Source organism: Oncorhynchus mykiss, chromosome 16 (genome assembly GCF_013265735.2).
Source record: "Oncorhynchus mykiss isolate Arlee chromosome 16, USDA_OmykA_1.1, whole genome shotgun sequence".
NCBI classification, from domain to species: Eukaryota; Metazoa; Chordata; class Actinopteri; order Salmoniformes; family Salmonidae; genus Oncorhynchus; species Oncorhynchus mykiss.
This window is the reverse complement of record NC_048580.1, coordinates 4481630-4499551: the sequence shown is the minus strand read 5'-3', so window position 1 is coordinate 4499551 and position 17922 is coordinate 4481630. Positions and strand designations below refer to the sequence as shown.

General features: G+C 40.5%; 1 protein-coding gene across 3 annotated transcripts; it reads left to right on the top strand.

Moving 5' to 3' along the window:
• The first annotated feature begins 5834 nt into the window (after positions 1 to 5834).
• Positions 5835 to 15694, top strand: LOC110491216 (microfibril-associated glycoprotein 4). 3 transcript variants are annotated; one of them, XM_036945989.1, is made up of 7 exons: positions 5835 to 5961; positions 6021 to 6066; positions 7529 to 7584; positions 7726 to 7917; positions 13737 to 13833; positions 13988 to 14155; positions 14536 to 15694. In XM_036945989.1, the coding sequence occupies exons 3-7, from the start codon at positions 7579 to 7581 to the stop codon at positions 14784 to 14786; spliced, it is 714 nt and encodes a 237-aa protein (XP_036801884.1). In that variant the 5' UTR covers positions 5835 to 5961; positions 6021 to 6066; positions 7529 to 7578; the 3' UTR covers positions 14787 to 15694. The 3 variants fall into 3 exon arrangements, with proteins under 3 accessions (XP_036801884.1, XP_036801885.1, XP_036801883.1); XM_036945990.1 differs by having other exon boundaries at positions 5840 to 6066; positions 7544 to 7584; XM_036945988.1 differs by having other exon boundaries at positions 5842 to 6066.
• The last annotated feature ends 2228 nt before the right edge of the window (positions 15695 to 17922 follow it).

The window sequence follows — 17922 nt, the reverse complement described above, 5'->3', positions numbered from 1 at the left end:
CCTATCTGTCCGGCTGACAGGACCTAACTGGTCGGCTGACTGGTCCTATCTGGTCGGCTGACTCGTCCTATCTGGTCGGCTGACTGGTCCTATCTGGTCGGCTGACTGGTCCTATCTGGTCGGCTGACTGGTCCTATCCGGGTCGGCTGACTGGTCCTATCTGGGTCGGCTGACTGGTCCTATCTGGTCGGCTGACTGGTCCTATCTGGTCGGCTGACTGGTCCTATCTGGTCGGCTGACTACTGTACATAATCAAAAGGTGTTGTAGACAAAATATTGAAAATTGCTGTCTGGTAGCCTCAATAAATAGACAAAGATTTACCTCTTCCCATTTTAGTTGCCCATTGTGTTTTTATGTTTCGACCATGATATCTTGCTATCCAGGGTGACACCCAGCAGTTTATTCTCTTCAACTTGCTCAGTAGCCACATAATTCATATAAAGATCCAGATGAGGTTTAGGGTTGAGCGTGTGATTTGTCCCAAAAATTGTGCTTTTAGTTCATTACATTTTTATCACCATCCTATTGCTAGTTACCCATTCTATAACTGACTGGAGCTCTGTGTTAAACCTATTGCTGGTTACCGATTCTAGAACTAACTGGAGCTCTATGTTAATAACTTCTTATGGCTGCAGGGGCAGTATTGAGTAGCTGGGATGAAAGGTGCCCAGAGTAAACGGCCTGCTCCTCGGTCCCAGTTGCTAATATATGCATATTATTATTATTATTAGTATTGGATAGAAAACACTCTGAAGATTCTAAAACTGTTTGAATGATGTCTGTGAGTATAACAGAACTCCTATGGCAGGCGAAAACCTGAGAAGAAATCCAAACAGGAAGTGGGAAGTCTGAGGTTTGTCGGTTTTCAACCCAGCCCCTATTGAATACACAGTGGGATATGGATGAAGCTGTACTTCCTAGGGCTCTACAGACAAAGGATTTCTCCGGTTGGAACGTTATTGAAGATTTATGATGAAAACATCCTAAAAAATTGATTCTATACTTAGTTTGAAATGTTTCTAAGACCTGTAATATAACTTTTTTTTTTTTGCACGAGCGTTTGGATTTGTGTACCTAAGCCCTAACAAAAGTAGCTACTTGGACATAAATAATGGACATTATCGAACAAATCAAGCATTTATTGTGGAACTAGGACTCCTGGGAGTGCATTCTGATGAAGATCATCAAAGGTAAGTGAATATTTATAATGTTATTTCTGATTTCTGTTGTCTCCAACATGGCGGATATATATATTTTTTTTTTCTGAGCGCCGTCTCAGATTATTGCATGGTTTGCTTTTTCCGTAAAGTGTTTTTCAAATCTGACACAGCGGTTGCACTAAAGAACCCAACATGAAATGTCAAATGTATATGTAACAAAAACCTGTAAAAACAAACAAATGCAAAACTGATAATAAAGAACACAACATAATGCTGCGATACTCCCAGTTCACTTCCCTCCACCAGGGTCCATGTCACAGTACACCTGGACAGGTGTCAAAGTTGGGTAGATGGTGTAGACAGCCAGTCTCTGTCGAGGTGTTGGTGTAGATTTCGTCACAGCTCAGCTCCAGGTTGAGGTCACGACAGCCAAAAGTAACACAGCCATCACGTAAGAGAGAGAGGAGAGACAGAGTCCAGAGTTTGTAGAATCTCTCTGGACAATTTTTTATTTTATGTTTAACCTTTTTTTTTTTTTTAACTAGTCAGTGATGAACAATCTCTTATTTACAATGACGGCCTACCCCGGCCAAACCTGGACGACGCTGGGCCAATTGTGCAACACCCGATGGGATTCCCAATCACGTCCAGATGTGATACAGCCTGGATTTTAACCAGGGACTGTAGTGACACCTCTTGCACTGAGATGCAGTGCTTTAGACCGCTGTGAAACTCCGGGCGTATAGAGAACCTTTTAAACAGTCACATGTGAATATCATTGGCTGGTTGCCAGAATTACCTACAGTTGAAGTTGGAAGTTTACATACACTTAGGTTGGAGTCATTAACTCTAGTTTTTCAACCACTCTACCAAATACTAATTGAGAGTATGTAAACTTCTGACCCACTGGGAATGTGATGAAATAAATATAAGCTGAAATAAATCATTCTCTCAACTATTATTCTGACATTTCACATTCTTAAAATAAAGTGGTGATCCTAACTGACCAAAGACAGGAATTTTTACTAGGATGAAATGTCAGGAATTGTGAAAAACTGAGTTTAAATGTATTTGACTAAGGTATATGTAAACTTCCTACTTCAACTGTATATCAAGTTGTACAGGTGAAGAGTCCGAATAATTTTCTCAGTGTCTGCATTATGTCTGCAAGTGATAATGTTTTCATTTAGTTTTTTTTAGGAAAGTATACCATCTCAGATCATAGTTGGTATCTGTTCCTTTAAAGCCTTTAACACCACAAAGACGAAATGGTTGAAAACTGCGGCGGTTTCTCCTATCTGACCAGAAAATCAGCCAACACTTTCTATTTAATTACAGACGGTTCTACATGTTCAAAGAGCCACCGTAGTTTGACGCCCAGGAGTTGATTGCTTACACAGCGCCGCCATCCACGGCTTTTAGGCTTCATGTCTTCGCTGTCTGAGATATTAGAGATATGTTGTTGCAAACAGTCATAGTGAAAGAGGTCAATCATGGGCACACCTGAATGAGTGGGGACATTTTGAGAAAACAGGTTCTGTCTTATACTTGTAGGTCTACCAGGGAGGGCTGGGTAGTAAATTGGAACTGGCTGTACTAGTTGAACTTCAACTAGTAGTTTAACTCTAGTGGGACTAGTTGAACTTCAACTAGTAGTTTAACTCTAGTAGGCCTAGTTGGACTTAAACTAGTAGTTTAACTTGAGAAGGACTAGTTGAACTTAAACTAGTAGATTAACCCTAGATGGACTAGTTGGACTTAAACTAGTAATTTAACTCTAGTAGGCCTAGTTGAACTTAAACTCTAGTAATTTAACTCTAGTCGGCCTAGTTGAACTTAAACTCTAGTAGTTTAACTCTAGTAGGCCTAGTTGGACTTAAACTAGTAATTTAACTCTAGTAGGCCTAGTTGAACTTAAACTCTAGTAGTTTAACTCTAGTAGGCCTAGTTGAACTTAAACTAGTAGTTTAACTACAGTAGGCCTAGTTGAACTTAAACTTGTAGTTTAACTCTAGTAGGACTAGTTGAATGTAAACTAGTAGTTTAACTCTAGTAGGCCTAGTTGAATTTAAACTAGTAGTTTAACTCTAGATGGACTAGTTGGTCTTAAACTAGTAGTTTAACTCCAGTAGGCCTAGTTGAACTTAAACTCTAGTAGTTTACCTCTAATAGTTAAATGGTGGTCAGACAGAGAGCCATGCCGGTAAGAGGAAGTACAAAGTACAAACATTCCCGTGGAGTGTCAATAATGGCTTGTCACCTGATCACCTGTCCTGGCAGAGGAAAATGTAGCTGAGGTTTAATCCAGAACTTTTGTTGCTGCAGAAATGGGCTGAGCCGTTGTAACTTCTCAAGGGTAATGTTATTGATCTGTGTGCGACTGTGATGTTATGTCTTTCAAAGCCTCCTGTAATGTTTGAAACCTTAAACACAAGGCCATTGTGTTCTGGAACTGTTGCTTGTATAAAATAACTGTTGTGTAAACAATATGATTGTATTATCACCTCTCTCTATATAAGGGACATGTAGCCATTTACTCTGGGAGCTCCTTCTCTGACTGTGATCTGAGAGGGATATACCTTGCAGCTGCTTGGATAAAAATATTCACTATTACACAATACAATTAGTCTCTGCCTAATCTTTGGATTAAATTTTTTACAACAACTTGTTGGATCAGATGTTTTCTCCCTCCCTCTTTTCTTCCTCCTTCAGTCCTGTTTATGTGGCTCAAGCAAAAACACCTTAATGATTGGTTGGCAATAAAAACACCTTAATGATTGGTTGGCAATAAAAACACCTTAATGATTGGTTGGCAATAAAAACATCTTAATGATTGGTTGGCAATAAAAACACCTTAATGATTGGTTGGCAATAAAAACACCTTAATGATTGGTTGGTAATAAAAACACCTTAATGATTGGTTGGCAATAAAAACACCTTAATGATTGGTTGGTAATAAAAAACACCTTAATGATTGGTTGGTAATAAAAACACCTTAATGATTGGTTGGTAATAAAAACACCTTAATGATTGGTTGGCAATAAAAACACCTTAATGATTGGTTGGTAATAAAAAACACTTTAATGATTGGTTGGCAATAAAAACACCTTAATGATTGGTTGGTAATAAAAACACCTTAATGATTGGTTGGCAATAAAAACACCTTAATGATTGGTTGGCAATAAAAACACCTTAATGATTGGTTGGCAATAAAAACACCTTAATGATTGGTTGGTAATAAAAACACCTTAATGATTGGTTGGTAATAAAAACACCTTAATGATTGGTTGGTAATAAAAAAGACCTTAATGATTGGTTTGCAATAGTACCTTCCACAATGTAGGCGATGGGTGCAGTTGGTGGGTCCATGTGTTGTCTGGGGTCGGCAGCAGTACCGCAAGACCAGAGTCCAGCAGTGTCAAAATACCATCTAAGTTCCTGGTTGGCATCTGTTCCTTTAGAGCTCAAACACACTGGACTTGAAAACAACCATTCTCTCAACCAGCTTCATGAGGTAGTCACCTGGAAGATGTCATCAAGGCAAAGGGTGGCTACTTTGAAGAATCTAAAATATATGTTGATTTGATTAACACTTTTTTGGTTACTACATGATTCCATATGTGTTATTTCATAGTTTTGATGTCTTCACTATTATTCTACAATGTAGAAAATAGTAAAAAATAAAGAAAAACCCTGGAATGAGTAGGTGTGTCCAAACTATTGACTGGTACTGTAAACATAATATAATAATATAATATAATAATATAATATAATATATATATATATATTTAAATGGACGCCACCAGGAGGCGTTTTTGTGACAGCTCCATTTCTGAAAATGTTCAGGGCCCCAAACTTTACAAGTGTACCAAGTTTAGGGAACATCATTTTCACATATCGCCTGGACTATATGGAAAAACTATCTGTAACTATCTGTTATCATTGTCTACTGGGACTTTGACTAGTTGACCCAGAGTGAGTATGTTTAAAGGCACACTAATAATAGGATATTAAACTGAATTATGGCTGGTAGGCCGAGCCTGGCATTAGTCATGCAAACAACTTACTCTGCTTATCTTATTCGGCGTAACGTCATAGTCAAAGTAAACACGTGCTGATTAAAATACCCGGTGCTTGCATCAGCTTCCCTCTTTTGATCGAAAGTGAAGTGAGTTCCTGGAAAAAACTGAAATGATGCATTTTAGAAATAGTTTTTATATGTCCGAACTATGATCTCAAAGACTTCCCAAAAGACTTCACTGGTTGAATCAACGTTGTTTCCAGGTAATTTCTACAAGCAAAATGATATGTTTTGACATTGAACCAAAGTGAAAAACCGATTGTAATTGCAAAAAGTCTTTTTTCACTCAACTTTGAACCTATATCCAATGACAGGGTGACATTTTTGGGTTGATTTCATATTGAATTCACGAAACCTGACAACTCAACCAAATGTAAATCAAACTAGACTTTGAACTGACGTCTGTGCCCAGTGGGATGTTTACAGACAAGAGTGATTCCAGGAATGATTAGTTATCTTTATAAAAGAGGTGTGTACCAGGTAATGTACTGAGTGTTGCAATAAACTCTGGTTGTCTTTATAAAGTAATGTACTGAGTGTTGCAATAAACTCTGGTTGTCTTTATAAAGTAATGTACTGAGTGTTGCAATGAACTCTGGTTGTCTTTATAAAGTAATGTACTGAGTGTTGCAATAAACTCTGGTTGTCTTTATAAAAGAGGTGTGGACCAGGTAATGTACTGAGTGTTGCAATGAACTCTGGTTGTCTTTATAAAAGAGGTGTGGACCAGGTAATGTACTGAGTGTTGCAATGAACTCTGGTTGTCTTTATAAAAGAGGTGTGCATCTTCGTGGGTCAGACATCTTGCTCAGTCACTCATACAGGTAAGCTCATACACTCACTTATTTTCTTCTTTCTTTCTGCTTCGGGATCGGTGAGCTAACTGTCGGCCAATGCGATTAGCATGAGGGTGAGCTAACTGTCGGCTAATGCGATTAGCATGAGGTTGAGCTAACTGTAGGCTAATGCGATTAGCATGAGGTTGAGCTAACTGTAGGCTAATGCGATTAGCATGAGGTTGAGCTAACTGTAGGCTAATGCGATTAGCATGAGGTTGAGCTAACTGTAGGCTAATGTGATTAGCATGAGGTTGAGCTAACTGTAGGCTAATGTGATTAGCATGAGGTTGAGCTAACTGTAGGCTAATGTGATTAGCATGAGGTTGAGCTAACTGTAGGCTAATGCGATTAGCATGAGGTTGAGCTAACTGTAGGCTAATGCGATTAGCATGAGGTTGTAAGTAACAAGTATATTTCCCAGGACATAGACATATCTGATATTGGCAGAAAGCTTAAATTCTTGTTAATTTAACTGCACTGTCCACTGTCATAAACAAATTTGGCACATTTGGGCAGTCTTGATACAATATTTTGAACAGAAATACAATGGTTCATTGGATCAGTCTAAAACTTTGCACATACACTGCTGTCATCTAGTGGCCAAAATTTAAATTGCATCTGGGCTGGAATAATACATTGTGGCCTTTCTCTTGCATTTCAAAGATGACGGTACAAAATAAATACAAAATAACTTGTTTTTTTTCTTTGTATTCTTTTTTACCAGATCTATTGTGTTGTATTATCCTACACTCCCTTCACATTTCCACAAACTTCAGTATTTACTTTCAAATGGTACCAATGCATATCCTGTTCCAGCCCAGGCGACAATTTAGATTTTGGCCACTAGATGGCAGCAGTGTATGTGCAAAGTTCTACACTGATCCAATGAACCATTGCATTTCTGTTCGAAATGTTGTATCAAGACTGCCCAAATATGCCTAATTTGTTTATTAATAACTTTTCATGTTGAAAACTGTGCACTCTCCTCAAACAATAGCATGATATTATTTCACTGTAATAGCTACTGTAAATTAGACAGTGCAGTTAGATTAACAAGAATGTAAGATTTCTGCCAATATCAGATATGTCTATGTCCTGGGAATTTTTTCTTGTTACTTACAACCTCATGCTAATCGCATTAGCCTACGTTAGCTCAACCGTCCCGCAGGGGACCAACCAATCCTGAATTTTTTTTTATAAAATACGTTATATAACAGCACATTTGATATAGGGTACCGGTCCAGTAGACTTATTTGTACCTAATGAACATGATACGATTGTTTTGCTCAGGGGAAAAGTCATTCTAGGGGGTCGGAAATGGGTGGTTTAATCCTATGGCACAACCTTAACTATTTAACCAATAGTAGCTTTGACCTGAAGAATACTGTTGTAAATATCCTTCACATCCATTCAACTTACTCTTTTTTTTTTGTCAATTTTTTTTTAGTAAACTATACAAAAGTTTCCTTCAAAGGCAAACGGACATCTATCTCAACAATGATGGTAGGTGTTAATAAGCCATTATTAGAATAAGCAGAAAACATTCGTAGACACTAATGTGAATATGAAATATGTATCTTTACTGAACCATCATTAGACAGTATTTACATTAAAACTGTTATATCCATCTACCCTGTTGTGCAGTTCAGCTTGATGCTGGTTCTGCTGGTCCCCGTGGCGGTACAGTCCTCTCTGCATCCAGTGGACTGTAACGAGGTGTACCAATCAGGTTCTGGACAGAATGGGGTTTACACTATTTATCCTGCAGGATCCACCTCACCTGTCCAGGTGTTCTGTGAGATGTCGATGGACAGTGCATTTTCAGGAAAGTGGACGGTCAGTATCCAATATTTCTACCAATATTTAAATACACATATGTATTTACTTGTGTTTTGCTAACACTGTTAGCAATAGCTGTACGTTTGTACAGTAATTCTACTGTAAATTAACTTACTTACGATTACATTTACATTTATGACACAAACTGTTAAAAAAAGTACCAGTCATTTTACAGTAAGTTACTGGCTATTGAGTTGCAGTAAAAATACAGTAATATGTTTTTACATTTAAACTGTATTTTTGTTCAGTAAATATACAACAACTAACTGTATTTTTACAGCAAAATGTAAGGTGTTATAGCTGTAAAATGACAGTATGCTGCTGTATTCAGAAATTGTTTTACATCCCTGTTAGTGAGCAGTTCTCCTTTGCCAAGATGATCCATCCATCTGACAGGTGTGGCATATCAAGAAGCTGATTAAACAGCACAATCTTTATACAGGTGCACCTTGTGCTAGGGACAATAAAAGGCCACTCAAAAATATGCAGTTTTGTCACAACACAATGCCACAGATATCTCAACTTTTGATGGAGCGCGCAATTGACATGCAGGAATGTCCTCCAGAGCTGTTGCCAGAGAATTGAATGTTAATTTCTCTACCATAAGCCGCCTCCAATGTAGTTTTAGAGAATTTGGCAGTGCGGCCTCACAAACACGTGTATGGCGCCGTGGGCGAGCAGTTTGTTGATGCCAGCGTTGTGAACAGAGTGACCCATGGTGGTGGTGGGGTTATGGTATGGGTAGCCATACTCTTTGGACAATGAACACAATTGCATTTCATCAATGGCGATTTGACTGCATAGAGATACAATGATGAGATCCTGAGTCCCATCGTGAGGCCCATTTTTTTCAAGGTATCTGTGACCAACAGATGCATATCTGTATTCCCAGTCATGTTAAATCCATAGATTAGGACCTAATGAATTCATTTCAATTGACTGATTTCCTTATATGAACTGTAACTAGGTAACATGCTCGAAATTGTTGCGTGTTGCGTATATATTTTTTTGCTCAGTATAAATGTAATATTTAATATAATTTTACTGTAATTGTACAGCAACTCAGTAGTCTGTAAATTCTTGAAATTTTACAGGATAACAATTACAGTAAAATGTAATACAATTATTTACTGTAGGCACACTTGGGACTCAACCTCACCTGGGTTTGGACTCATAACCTCTTGGGTGCCAGTGACCTGAATGTCTTGCTATGCAGGGTAGATCTGCGGGCTTGGCAAAGGTTGGTTCACAGATTTAATGGCAATAATACATTTCTGCACTGAGGTAAATAGCAGTGCTCAAGGAGTCCCCCGCCAGTACATCACCATCATCCATCTACATTTCAAATCGCCAGGGAACAACATGGGAACAACATGGGAACAACATGGGAACAACATGGGAACAACATGGGAACAACATGGGAACAACATGATACCCTAACAGAACCCTTATTTTTGGGAGTGTGTTGATATTCAGTGCCTTCGCAAAGTATTCAGTACCCATTGACATTGTTTTGTTCGGTTACAGCCTTATTCTAAAATGGATTAAATAGTTGTTTTTAAATTCCTTATCAATCTACACACCCCATAATGACAAAGCAAAAACATATATATTTATTTTTACATTTTTTTTTACATTGCTAATTTATTACAAATAATAACAGAAATATCACATTTACATAAGTATTCAGACTCTTCTTCTTTAGACTCAGTATTTGTATTTTTGCTGTTGTTTATGTATTTATTAGATATTTTTTAGGGGTAGATCAGGGGTATTATTGACTATTTGTATTAAGTGTTGGAGCTCTGGAGGGTGACGAGGTAATAACTTGGCTGGAACAGCTGGGGGGGTCCCTGAGGAGAGAACTGAGACCCTCTGGGATAGCTGGGGGGGTCCCTGAGGAGAGAACTGAGACCCTCTGGGATAGCTGGGGGGGGTCCCTGAGGAGAGAACTGAGACCCTCTGGGATAGCTGGGGGGGTCCCTGAGGAGAGAACTGAGACCCTCTGGGATAGCTGGGGGGGGTCCCTGAGGAGAGAACTGAGACCCTCTGGGATAGCTGGGGGCGTCCCTGAGGAGAGAACTGAGACCCTCTGGGATAGCTGGGGGCGTCCCTGAGGAGAGAACTGAGACCCTCTGGGATAGCTGGGGGGGTCCCTGAGGAGAGAACTGAGACCCTCTGGGATAGCTGGGGGCGTCCCTGAGGAGAGAACTGAGACCCTCTGGGATAGCTGGGGGCGTCCCTGAGGAGAGAACTGAGACCCTCTGGGATAGCTGGGGGCGTCCCTGAGGAGAGAACTGAGACCCTCTGGTATAGCTGGGGGCGTCCCTGAGGAGAGAACTGAGACCCTCTGGGATAGCTGGGGGCGTCCCTGAGGAGAGAACTGAGACCCTCTGGGATAGCTGGGGGGGGTCCCTGAGGAGAGAACTGAGACCCTCTGGGATAGCTGGGGGGGGTCCCTGAGGAGAGAACTGAGACACTCTGGGATAGCTGGGGGGGGTCCCTGAGGAGAGAACTGAGACCCTCTGGGATAGCTGGGGGGGTCCCTGAGGAGAGAACTGAGACCCTCTGGGATAGCTGGGGGGGTCCCTGAGGAGAGAACTGAGACCCTCTGGGATAGCTGGGGGGGTCCCTGAGGAGAGAACTGAGACCCTCTGGGATAGCTGGGGGGGGTCCCTGAGGAGAGAACTGAGACCCTCTGGGATAGCTGGGGGGGGTCCCTGAGGAGAGAACTGAGACCCACTGACTTAGTCAACGGTTCTCAAACGACACAAGACCATAATGTGAGTCTTTCACAACACACTACTACACTACTACACTACTACACTACTACACTACTACTGGCCGTAGTCATATACAGAGAGCTCCAAAAGTATTGGGACACATTGTTAGTTGTTTTGGCTCTGTACTCCAGCACTTTGGATTGGAAATGATGCAATGACTACGACGTTAAAGTGCAAACAAACAAACAAACAAACTGTCAGCAAGCAAACAAACAAACAAACTGACCTGCTTAAGGAAGGGTCAGGGTCGTTGGAGCCCATTCCCTCAGCTCGCAGTCTGCCGGTGGCTATGCTAGCAGAGATTCCCCCTGACATTCTGACAGGATTTTTTTATTTTACCTTTATTTAACTAGGCAAGAACAAATTCTTATTTTCAATGACGGCCTAGGAACAGTGAACAAGTTAACTGCCTGTTCAGGGGCAGAACGACAGATTTGTACCTTGTCAGCTCGGGGGGTTTGAACTTGCAACCTTCCAGTTGCTAGTCCAACGCTCTAACCACTAGGTTACCCTGTCGTCCCAGGATATACAGTGAGTTCCAAAAGTATTGGGACTGTGACCCATTTTTTTGGGGGGGGGGGGGGGGGGGGGGGGGTTGGCTCTGTTCTCTAGCACTTTGGATTGGAAATGATACAATGACAAAAGTGCAGGACTGTCAGCTTTAATTTGAGGGTATTTTCATCCATTTCCGTTTTACATAGTACCCCCATTTCAGGGACCCAAAGGTTTTGGGATACATTCACTGAAATGTGTATTCAAGTAGTAAAACAGTAAGTATTGGCTCCCATATTCCTAGTACGCAATGACCTCAACACGCTTGTGATGGTAACACGTTGTTGGATATATTTGGTGTTTGTTTTTGGTTGTGTTTTTCAGATTATTTTGTGGCCAATAGAAAATGATTGGTAATGTATTGTGTCATTTTTGGAGTCACTTTTATTGTAAGTAACACTTCTACATTAATGTGGATTCTACCGTGATTACATGCTAACATCCCCTGTTATTGTAATGGTGAGAGGTTAGCATGTCTTGGGGGTATGATATTTGTGCGTCTGTTACCCCCTAGACATGCTAACATCCCCTGTTATTGTAATGGTGAGAGGTTAGCATGTCTTGAATTCAGATTTCCTCCATCTCGCAAAGATTGCGTCAGCATCCCCTTCATTTGAGGAAGTTTGACTGATTAAATATGTTTTTATAGGAACGTTAAAATAACTTTCACGTTACCCATTTACTGATGACAAAATGCATTTTAAACTTCAAGCACAGTAAAAAGTGTCTATGACTTTAATAAAATGATTTTATTGATAGAAGTGGGAAAAAAAGGTGCTTGCGCATTGATAGGCTCACAAACGACGGCATTAACGATAAGTGGGATATGACGATAAGTAATAAAATAAAGATGACTCTATTTCACACCGTAGCCTGTTGACGTGCACGCGCAGTTACGAAACCGCTAGAGTTAGCTTCATGCGGACGAGCAATATCTATCGGCTTAGTACAGATGAAGCCTGAGCTGGAATGTGAAGCTAACTGAAGCTGGCTAGCTTTAGAAAACCCTGACTAGATCTAGCTTCAATCCTAGTATATCCATCAGGTGACATAGCAGGATATTCAGGTCTCTGGTAACCAAGAGGTTTCCAGTCCAACTTCCAGGTGTGGTTGAGTCCCAAGTGTATTCCTAGTGAAGGAGTAGAGATTCTTCTGTCATACTTATCCTGTAAAAATTACAATAACTTACGCATTGTCATCATTTACAAGCGTGTACTGTAATCAGAATACAGCAGCATACTGTCATTTTATATTAATTCAGATACATAAAAAAATACAGTAAGTTGTTGTATATTTACTGTGTTTTTACTGCAACTTTTAGCAAAGTTCATAAATGTGTTCTTGGTAAAAAGACTGTGGCCAATCGCTACCATTAGCACACCTGGTGGTGTAGCATAAAACTCAGGTCACTGGCAGCCAAGAGGTTATGAGTTCATATCCCACGAGAGGTTGAGTCCCAAGTCATCTGAATACAGCAGCATACTGTCACTTTACAGCAGTAATACCATTATTCAGCAGCAATAATACAGTTACTTGTTGTATTTTCACTTCAACCAGTATTTTATTTATTTTTATTTTACCTTTATTTAACCAGGTAGGCAAGTTGAGAACAAGTTCTCATTTACAATTGCGACCTGGCCAAGATAAAGCAAAGCAGTAGCTGGTAGTGTAGCGTAAAATTACAGTGTAGTTTTTCCTGACAAAACCAGCACTAGGACATAGACACAGTGTAATTGAACCAGGACCAGACCATAGACACAGTGTAGTTGAACCAGGACATAGACACAGTGTAGTTGAACCAGGACCAGACCATAGACACAGTGTAGTTGAACCAGGACCAGACCATAGACACAGTGTAGTTGAACCAGGACATAGACACAGTGTAGTTGAACCAGGATATAGACACAGTGTAGTTGAACCAGGACATAGACACAGTGTAGTTGAACCAGGACATAGACACAGTGTAGTTGAACCAGGACATAGACACAGTGTAGTTGAACCAGGACATAGACACAGTGTAGTTGAAGCAGGACATAGACACAGTGTAGTTGAACCAGGACATAGACACAGTGTAGTTGAAGCAGTACCAGGACATAGACACAGTGTAGTTGAACCAGGACATAGACACAGTGTAGTTGAAGCAGTACCAGGACATAGACACAGTGTAGTTGAACCAGGACATAGACACAGTGTAGTTGAAGCAGGACATAGACACAGTGTAGTTGAACCAGGACATAGACACAGTGTAGTTGAACCAGGACATAGACACAGTGTAGTTGAACCAGGATATAAACACAGTGTAGTTGAACCAGGACCAGACCATAGACACAGTGTAGTTGAACCAGGACATAGACACAGTGTAGTTGAACCAGGACATAGACCAGACCACAGTGTTGTTCACGTGTTCTCTTCTTCTTCCTTCTTTACACATAAGAACCAATTTCCAGTGAGTAAATTAAACAATATCTCTCTCTTAATCAGGTGATTCAGAACAGACAGGATGGATCAGTGAACTTCCACAGGAAGTGGAATGAGTACAAGAGTGGGTTTGGGAGCGCAGCTGGAGAGTACTGGCTGGGTAAGAACTGATTAAATGTCTAGCCTCCGGAACATTCTCCTCTTAGAACCCTGTTCGGCAAATGAGCTCATCCTGTTTGTCCTAATGCATGTAAGTTCATTTGTCGTTGTATTCCAACAACACGGTGTGCTTCTATGCCGGTACTATTCTCCAGGACTGGAGACGATGCATCTCCTGACTATGAAAAAGACCTATGAGCTGAGGGTGGACATGGAGGACTTTGAGGGGAATGAGGTCTATGCTCAGTACTCCACCTTCTCTGTTGGACCAGAGGCTGAAGGGTACCCTCTAAAACTGGGTTCATTCAAAGATGGAGGAGCAGGTGGGTGACAACTTATATTGTCCAACAACAAAAAAAACAATTCTAAGAAAAAGTTCCAAGAATATAGCACCAGACAATAGTACCAGAAACAAATTCTGAAGAAAAACAGTCCAAGAAAATCTGTCATTAAGGGTTCATAACTGAAGATTTGCCAGTGGAAGTATTATCATTAGGTTATCAAGTGTTGCTTTCCTTGTGTTGCTGGGCTGTGTACTTTGTTCTTATCCTCGGGAGATTCTATGACATCACAGTGGTCAGACATCTCTGTTCTTATCCTCAGGAGATTCTATGACTCATCACAGTTGTCAGAAATCTCTGTTCTTATCCTCAGGAGATTCTATGACATCACAGTGGTCAGACATCTCTGTTCTTATCCTCAGGAGATTCTATGACTCATCACAGTGGTCAGAAATTTACAACGTTAGATAAGGATCAGGACCTTAATGACAGCAACTGTGGCCAGATATACTACGGTGGATTTTGGTACAACAACTGCCATTGGACTAATCCCAATGGGATATACGCGTGGGGGGAGTCTGCCTACGGTGTTGGCATCAACTGGAGAACATGGAAAGGCTTCACATACTCCCTGAAAAGAATGACCATGAAGATCAGACCAGCCACTGGATAGAAGGGAAACACCTTAACTGTTAATTAAGCATCTCTATTTTCTAACAACATTTCTAAATCAACATTTTTAATAACAATGATTGCCATACAAAACATTTGTCCACCACTTGCACACATTACGTTTACCTGGGAGGGGGTGTCTTTATTTCTGAGTAAAGTTTGTGTTTGGGTCTTCGGGGGGTATCAGTGGGTGCTGCTTTGCCATAGCAACAGAAACCTGACTGCAGTGGGGATGATGTGACTCCTACTCATCCTCTAACTCTCTCTGTTTCCTACCCTAACCCACGGTCTGTTTCCTACCCTAACCCACAGTCTCTCTGTGTCATACCCTAACCAACTGTCTGTTTCCTACCCTAACTCACTGTCTCTCTGTTTCATACCCTAACCAACTGTCTGTTTCCTACCTTAACCCATTGTCTGTCTGTTTCATACCCTAACCAACTGTCTGTTTCCTACCCTAACTCACTGTCTATCTGTTTCATACCCTAACCCACTGTCTGTCTGTTTCATACCCTAACCAACTGTCTGTTTCCTACCCTAACTCACTGTCTATCTGTTTCATACCCTAACCAACTGTCTGTTTCATACCCTAACCCACGGTCTCTCTGTTTCCTACCCTAACCCACTGTCTGTCTGTTTCATACCCTAACACACAGTCTCTCTGTTTCCTACCCTAACCCACTGTCTGTCTGTTTCATACCCTAACCCACTGTCTGTCTGTTTCCTACCCTAACCGTCTGTTCCTACCCTAACCCACTGTCTGTTTCATACCCTAACCAACTGTCTGTTTCCTACCCTAACCCACTGTCTGTTACCTACCCTAACTAACTCTCTGTTACCTACCCTAACCCACTGTCTGTTACCTACCCTAACCAACTCTCTGTTTCCTACCCTAACCAACTCTCTGTTTCCTACCCTAACCCACTGTCTGTTTCCTACCCTAACCAACTCTCTGTTTCCTACCCTAACCAACTCTCTGTTTCCTACCCTAACCAACTCTCTGTTTCCTACCCTAACCAACTCTCTGTTTCCTACCCTAACCCAGTCACTGCTCATCCATATATTTTATACTTATATATTCTCATTCCATTCCTTTACTAGATTGTGTGTTTTAGGTTTTGTTGTGGAATTGTTAGATATTACCTGTTAGATCCTGCTGCACTGTTGGATCTAGAAACAAACATTTCACTACACTCACAATAACATCTGCTAACCATGTGTATATGAACCAATAACATCTGCTAACCATGTGTATATGACCAATAACATCTGCTAACCATGTGTATGTGACCAATAACATCTGCTAACTATGTGTATATGAACCAATAACATCTGCTAACCATGTGTATATGACCAATAACATCTGCTAACCATGTGTAGATGAACCAATAACATCTGATAACCATGTGAATGTGACCAGTAACATCTGCTAACCATGTGTATATGACCAATAACATCTGCTAACCATGTGTATATGACCAATAACATCTGATAACCATGTGAATGTGACCAGTAACATCTGATAACCATGTGAATGTGACCAGTAACATCTGCTAACCATGTGTATATGACCAATAACATCTGATAACCATGTGAATGTGACCAATAACATCTGCTAACCATGTGTATATGACCAGTAACATCTGATAACCATGTGTATATGACCAGTAACATCTGATAACCATGTGTATATGAACCAATAACATCTGATAACCATGTGTATATGACCAGTAACATCTGATAACCATGTGTATATGACCAGTAACATCTGATAACCATGTGTATATGACCAGTAACATCTGATAACCATGTGAATGTGACCAGTAACATCTGATAACCATGTGTATATGAACCAATAACATCTGATAACCATGTGTATATGACCAGTAACATCTGATAACCATGTGAATGTGACCAATAACATCTGCTAACCATGTGTATGTGACCAGTAACATCTGATAACCATGTGTATATGAACCAGTAACATCTGATAACCATGTGAATGTGACCAGTAACATCTGATAACCATGTGAATGTGACCAGTAACATCTGATAACCATGTGTATATGACCAGTAACATCTGATAACCATGTGTATATGAACCAATAACATCTGATAACCATGTGTATGTGACCAATAACATCTGATAACCATGTGTATATGACCAATAACATCTGCTAACCATGTGTATATGACCAGTAACATCTGAGAACCATGTGTATATGAACCAATAACATCTGAGAACCATGTGAATGTGACCAATAACATCTGATAACCATGTGTATATGAACCAATAACATCTGAGAACCATGTGTATATGAACCAATAACATCTGAGAACCATGTGAATGTGACCAATAACATCTGATAACCATGTGTATGTGACCAATAACATCTGATAACCTATATACAGTTGTATATAGTCAACATTTCACTTTTCTTAAATCATTTCTCTATTTCTTCTCAAATCAGTTTAAAATGAAAAACATTCCAGACTTTGTTGTGTTATTAGAGTTTCAAATTTGAAAATAAAGACGAATGGACTAAATTATTGCCACCCCAGAGCTAGTACTTGGTTGCCAAGGTAACTGCTGACAAACACTTCTGGGAGCCGTCAATGAGCTTCCTACACCTTTCTACAGTCAATTTGGTCCACTCTTCAGCGGTAACGTCTTCAAATTCTTCAAAGTTTAAGGGGTGTCCTTCACCAACTGCCGTTTTCAGATCTCACCATAGGTTCTGGTCAGAACAGAACAGTCCAAGTGTCCTTCAGTGAAAACCATTCCAGGGTGATTTTTTTGATGTGTGTTTGAGGTCGTTGTCCTCCTGGGAAGACACCTCCAACCTTCAAAGGAGACTTAGTTTTTTTGGACACTGGGGTTGTCCAAACCCCTGATAATCGGCTGATATTTGTGATGCTTTGGGCACGTTCAAGGCCCCCTCCAGTACCAGAGGCAGCAAAACAACTCAACAGCCCCCCCCCCCCCCCCCCCATGTTTGACTGTAGGGAAGGTGTTCTTTTCAATAGCCTAAATGCTTATTTTTGGTCATCTGGAATCACAGTGTTGATCTGTATTGCCAAAAAGCTCTACTTTTGTTTCATTGGTCCACAGAATATTTTCCCAGCATTTAGTTTTT